Genomic DNA, 7,086 nt, shown 5'->3' on the forward strand with positions numbered 1-7,086 from the left:
CCAGGTTTCCTGCTCACTTCATATTAAACACGAACTAATTTAGGATTAATTAAATCTAATTAGAGATCCTTACTCTCTGTTATACAACCCTTCCCTCATCCCTACCCCCTCCCCCTCCCTATCTAACCTACCACATTACAGATGGTATGGGTGTATCCTCTCCATTATTGAACAGTGTATTAAGAGAGGGGGAGAAGGGAGGGAGGAAGGAGGGAGAAGGGAGAAGGAGGGAGGGGGGGCGGTGGTAGCAGGGGAATATAATAGGATTTAAACACATCAACAAATACAGATATTCTAGAATATTCTAGTTTTATAAATATTTTACATTCAATGCACTTATGGTGTGTGTCTTTTAGATTTCTCATATTCATATCATATGACATTTTAAACGTTTTATTTTATGGTCTTTCATCAGAATTTCATCCGGCCCAAGAGGAAATAATCAGTGAAAGCCAATTCTCACAAATCGAACTGGAAATCATCAAGCCTTCTAATCAAGAATTACAAATTTTAATAAGCAATCAAAGAACTATGGAATGAACAATTCAGGAAGTGTAGAAATTATTGAAAAATAAAAGATTTATATAAATTAATGAACAATCAAAGATTTATATATATTAAGGAACAGAAGTATAGAAATGAATGAACAAAAAAACTACAGAAATATAGAAATTAGCGAGTAATTAAAGAAGTATAGGTATTAATGAACAATCAAAGAAATATAGAAATTGTAAAAAAATTAAAGGAGGTGTAGAAATTGAGAAGCAATAAAAATTTGTAGAAACTAAGCTTTAAAGATATAAATATTAGAAAATTCCAGTTTGTGGCAAAGACTCAGTTCCTTTATGTCTAGATCTTTCCGAATCTCTATAATACTCCTATAAACAGAAAACAGAAGGCTAAATAGATAATACACTTGTAGATTGAGCGAAGACCCCCCCCCTTCTTCCTCCTCTTCCCCTCTTATCCTCTAAATCTGAAATATAAGAAGATATTCACATCTCTATTAGTTAAGAGTCAGAATACCCTAGGGAGCTCTTCACAGGGTTTACTTTCAGACCAGCTTTACAGGGTTTACTTTCAGACAAGCTTTACAGGGTTTACTTTCAGACCAGCTTTACAGGGTTCACTTTCAGACCAGCTTTACAGGGTTTACTTTCAGAAAAGATTTACAGGGTTCACTTTCAGATCAGCTTTACAGGGTTTACTGTCAGACAAGCTTTACAGGGTTCACTTTCAGATCAGCTTTACAGGGTTTACTGTCAGACCAGCTTTACAGGGTTTACTTTCAGACAAGTTTTACAGGGTTCACTTTCAGATCAGCTTTACAGGGTTTACTGTCAGACAAGCTTTACAGGGTTCACTTTCAGATCAGCTTTACAGGGTTTACTTTCAGACATGCTTTACAGGGTTTACTTTCAGACTAGCTTCACAGTGTTCACTTTCAGATCAGCTTTACAGGGTTTAGACAAGCTTTACAGGATTCACTTTCAGACCAGCTTTACAGGGTTTACTTTCAGACACTTTACAGGGTTCACTTTCAGACAAGCTTTACAGGGTTTACTTTCAGACAAGTTTTACAGGGTTCATTTTCAGACAAGCTTTACAGGGTTTACTTTGAGACAAGCTTTACAGGGATTACTTTCAGACAAGCTATAAAGGGTTTACTTTCAGACAAGCTTTACAGGATTAACTTTCAGATCAGCTATACAGGGTTTACTTTCAGACAAGCTTTAAAGGGTTCAATTTCAGACAAGCTTTACAGGGTTTACTTTCAGATAAGCTTTACAGGGTTCACTTTCAGATCAGCTTTACAGGGTTTACTTTTAGACCAGCTTTACATGGTTTACTTTTAGACCAGCTTTACAGGGTTTACTTTCACACAAGCTTTACAGGATTAACTTTCAGACAAGCTTTACAGGGGTTACTTTCAGACAAGCTTTACAGGGTTCACTTTCAGATCAGCTTTAGAGGGTTTACTTTCAGACAAGCTTGTCAGGGTTCACTTTCAGAGCAGTTTTATAGGGTTTACTTTCATAAAGCTATACAGGGTTCACTTTCAGAACAGCTTTACAGAGTTTACTTTCAGACAAGCTTTACAGGGTTTACTTTCAGACCAGCTTTACAGGGTTTACTTTCAGACAAGCTTTACAGGGTTCACTTTCATACCAGCTTTACAGGGTTTACTTTCAGAAAAGCTTTACAGGGTTCACTTTCAGACAAGCTTTACAGGGTTTACTTTCAGACAAGCTTTACAGGGTTCACTTTCAGATCAGCTTTCCAGGGTTTACTTTCAGACAAGCTTCACAGGGTTTACTTTAAGACCAACTTTACAAGGTTTACTTTCAGACCCACTATATAGGGTTTACTTTACGACTCACTTTACAGGGTTTACCTTAAGACCAATTTTACAGGGTTTACTTTAAGACCCACTTTACAGTGTTTACTTTAAGACCCATTTTACAGAGTTTACTGTATCCTGGTGAAACTCCAGATCCTAAAATAAAACCCTGAGTACCCTTCTCCAGGTCTTGAAATAAACCCCTGTATCCTAATAGAATTCAAGGTCCTGAAATAAACCCCTGTATCCTGGTAGAATTCAAGGTCTTGAAATAAACCCCTGTATCCTGGTAGAACTCCAGGTCCTGAAATAAACCCCTGTATCCTAGTAGAACTCCTGGTCCTGAAATAAACCCCTGTATCCTAGTAGAACTCCAGGTCCCCTGAGGCCCTGGTAGATAAACCCTGCATTAGAGGGAAATGTCCCATGAAAACCTTTTATAACATCAACGCTATTTGTGGCAAATCAGATTCCTCCATCTGGACTTTCCCGAAGAGAAAATCTAAAATTATTGTTAAAAGAAAACCAAATTATGAAATAGGCTGGTTTCATAATTGACCAATGATCATTTCACATAGACTCTATGCCTTCCACTTTANAGAGTGGGGATACAAGGATACATGATTTATTTCATAATAATCAGTTTTCAGTAATCACATGTTTAAAGTAAAGGGACTATTAATATTATAGGCGGAATTTCAAGTTACCCTTTTTTATAGAATAACACGTCCAAACGGTGCCCTTTAAACCTTTATCTGATCATCAATTAGTAAGATATTGTCGTTTTTCTATTAGGTAAAGTGTTGAATTCAAACAATATATTTCTTTCTCTCCAGTAGAGTAAATCCGCAAGTCAATTTCTTTAGAACTGTGTCCGAATTTAATGAATTTCCGCCGCGTCTCAAATCCCCCAAAACCGGTTTCAATTAAACGCCGGCTTAAATTGAATATTTTTAAGTGGGCCCAACCGAATTTAAGCCCCGGCTCAAATTCTTTAAATTCGGCCTCTGCAATCATATATCAATTTTCCCATCGTTTTTGCTAAGACAACGGTTTAAAAGATATTGTTGTGATTTCAACATGGCACTCTTTTAATGTTGAATGGAGAGCCCCTTAAATTGACTTCTTGACTCCACAGTCCCTTGAAGAGGTAATGTTACCCCTCCATCTACATAGTGTCATGCACGATTCACAACGGTATCCTCAAGACTTTTATCTGATCAATAATGTGAAAAATATCCTCGTTTTCTTGTTTAAAAACTGTTTATTTTTAACAATTTACTCCATTGTGTCTGCAGCGAAAATCAGAGAACCTTTTTTGATAGAGAGGCCACAATTAAAAACAATCAATATTTAAGGAGAAAAATAAGGAGATCTGTTTATTTTTGATCCGACAAAGCTTTTAAAAATACCTTTGTGAATCGGACATGTCACTCTACGTATGAAGAGTAAATTGAAATTACGTCTACAGCCATTTATTGTATTTAGAATCTGACAACAGATATTTCCATTAACAGAAGAATTTCTATTCACAAAAATTAACCGATCGTTAATGGTTTTTTTTCTTCAGTTAATGCCTGTTTAATGTCTATGTACAAGTGCAGCTAAGAGTACAGCCTGTACTACTGAATGGGCAATAGCTTGCTTCGTTTTTATTAGTATTTGTTTAGTTTTTCCCATTTCAAAATTGTTCATTCTAAACATTTGCTTTCCATTATGACAAATTTTGGCGCTGAGAGAAGATAAATGCATGGAAACGAACCAAAAGTTCGTTTTTTTCTTATAATTTTTCTGAGGATAAAAATTGATCAATTGTTCTGTTTTTTCAAAATACACTTTTTAAATGTTTGAATCTTAACAATTTCACAGTATTTGTGCGGTATCTCTTAAAACCAAAAACCTTAAAAGTTTATGAAAAACGAACCAAGTTATTCACCATCACGAAGTACAGGGAAATTTACTCTGGTACAAGTACTTAGTACAGCCATCAGTACAGACATATATCGTCTAGTACAAGTACATCAAGCAGTACAGAATTAACGTCTTGTATAAGTACAACTAACAGTACATGAATATATCGTCTGGTAATGCTACAGCTAATCCAGAAACTCTTGAGCTTGAAATGTCTGAACTCCAAGTAAACCAAGAATCCTAAAATGTCAAGAATAGGAAACAACATTTAGTTTCTTGGCAGGGAACAAACAGGATATTGGATATTTAAACCAATAAGTAATTTTTAAAATAATAAATTTATTTTTAAAAATAAATGCGTGCAATGTTTTACCTTTTCCAAGTTTGTAATTCCATGCTTGTATCCTGCTAAACTAAACCCGCCCACTAGCGTGGGTTTGCCCTGAAATGCCACGCCTATTGAGCCCGCGGAGGACCAAGGTAGGGTGGGACCAGGTACAGGGAGGGACACTTCACCATCAATTCTGAGAAGAAAATATTTTTTAGAGCATCAATAATTCTTAAGAACTAGGACTGCAGACAAGCTTGGTTTTGTAAAAATAACAAAATTTCGTTTATGCGTTCATGAAATAAAATCAAAGGAAAATTGAAGAACAAATCTCAAAAGAAACCTCTGTTTCGCTACTTAGCGATTTCCCTAAAGACCTAATATATGTACCGTGTGGTATTTCTCAGGATTGGATCGTAAGACTCCCTTCTCTCAACGCTCTTCATAATAAAAAGGAAGATAGTAAGGTTCCGAACGTTTATTTCTCTGAGCCTTCAATCTAAACAAATTTAATAAACCCACAGAAAAAGCTTTGAGTGAAAATCATACAATTATAACAAATAATCCACTCAGGCATTAAAAAACTGTGGCTAGGAACCAATAAACGAATACATAATCATCAATCATACTAGAATCAACCAATAAACATAGATATATATAAAATAATTACCACGGTGATCCCAGAATTCTGAACACGGAAAATACTTGCAAAACGAATAAACATATACTGAATATAAATATAACTACTACTCCGCGAGAAATCTTGCGTCTGCGCAGTCGGACTGTAAACAGTTCCTAAACTAGTTTTTTCACAATACATTCCGTACAGATCTTCAGGAGAAACTCAGAAATACGCAGGGGCGACAAACAGACTTTCTTCACGCAGCATGGCTCGCGTAACAACCTCTGTATTTAAAGTTTACGCTCCTCTGCTATACAGACAGAACTTTGAAAACATCTTTACTTTTATTCTTTCGTCATATATCCCCCCCTTCTTTTGTCATACATCCTCCGCCCCTTCTTTTGTCATATATCCTCCCCCCTTCTTTCATCATATATCCCTCCCTTCTTTCGTCGTATATCCCCCCTTTCTTTCGTCATATATCCTCCTCTTCTTTCGTCATATTGTTTTAGCCCAATCCTAAGGCCAAGAGGCAGGAGGTCTGAATCTATAGCCTGACATAAAGCGTACTCACAAAGAACAAAGAACAAAGACGACCATATACAAAATGTACTTTGCTTTCTTTGCCAAATCTTTAAGTATCACTGGAATAGACTTGATTTTAAATAAGGTGACTTGAGGATTACCCTGTGTAATTTCAAAGTTCGATTGTTTAGATAAGAAGGTCTTAGTCCTACCCTATATCCATCGTGTAGAAGCTACTGTGAGGAATAAAAAAGGAATCCATCCCACCCATCAGTCCAACCTAGATAATGATTATATATATTAATTCAACCTAGATAATGATTAAATTTATCGATCCAACCTAGATAATGATTATATATATATTAATCCAACCTAGATAATGATTACACCCATTAATCCAACCTAGATAATGATTACACCCATCAATCCAGCCTAGATAATGATTACACCCGTTCATCCAACCTGGATAATGATTACATCCATCCATTCAACCTAGATAATAATTACATCCATCAATCTAACCTAGATAATGATTACACCCATCAATTCAACCTAGATAATGATTACACCCATCAATCCAACCTAGATAATGATTACACCCATCAATCCAACCTAGATAATGATTACACCCATCAATCCAACCTAGATAATGATTACACCCATCCATCCAATCTAGATAATAATTACATCCATCAATCCAACCTAGATAATGATTACACCCATCCATCCAATCTAGATAATAATTACATCTATCAATCAAACCTAGATAATGATTACACCCATCAATCCAACCTAGATAATGATTACACCCTTCAATCCAGCCTAAACATCAATTCATTCAAGATAATGAGTTCACCCATAAATCCAATCTAGATAATAATTACACCCGTTAATCCAACCTAGATAATAAATACACTCTAGACTAACCAGGGCTAAATGCGTTCGGTTTTATCAATTTGTTTTCAATTGTGTTTTGGGTCTTTATTTCACCAATTTTTATTTATTTAAAACGCATCCACAGACAAAAAAGTATAAAAGAGAAAAGGCAACAAATGTGATCGAATGTCAGATTTTGCTTTGGATAAAAATCAAATTGTTAATAAAAAGTTACTTGCAGATCGTTGGTGTCATTATATACCTACCTTACCGTCTAAAATCTTAACTTTTTGCTGTGCCAAACTAAAACTCCAAAAAGACCCAGTTGAAGTTATTAAATTTCAAAATTTTCTTTAGAATGCTACATAAATTTAGCCCACGCTAGACTTATTTAAAGTAAAATTAAGAATTGTTGCCAAATTAAGCAAAATGTTTAATAGGGAATTGAGTTTTTGCAACAAACTTACATTTTCTAACCCCTAA

The 7,086-nt window shown here is 35.4% G+C and overlaps 1 protein-coding gene across 4 annotated transcripts; it reads right to left on the bottom strand.

Annotated features, from left to right (window-relative positions):
• Positions 1–2,950: 2,950 nt before the first annotated feature.
• LOC111713111 (uncharacterized) lies at positions 2,951–6,007 on the bottom strand (the record flags this gene model as incomplete). Of its 4 annotated transcripts, none has more annotated exon segments than XR_002767602.1 (4): positions 2,951–3,966; positions 4,278–4,492; positions 4,626–4,776; positions 5,940–6,007. XR_002767602.1 is itself a non-coding variant. In XM_023487906.1 (3 exon segments), coding segments are annotated over 3 exon segments (312 nt in total), but the record flags the coding sequence as incomplete, so codon positions are not given.
• Between the last annotated feature and the right edge of the window lie 1,079 nt (positions 6,008–7,086).

Source organism: Eurytemora carolleeae, unplaced genomic scaffold (genome assembly GCF_000591075.1).
Source record: "Eurytemora carolleeae unplaced genomic scaffold, Eaff_2.0 scaffold1371, whole genome shotgun sequence".
Lineage (NCBI taxonomy): Eukaryota > Metazoa > Arthropoda > Copepoda > Calanoida > Temoridae > Eurytemora > Eurytemora carolleeae.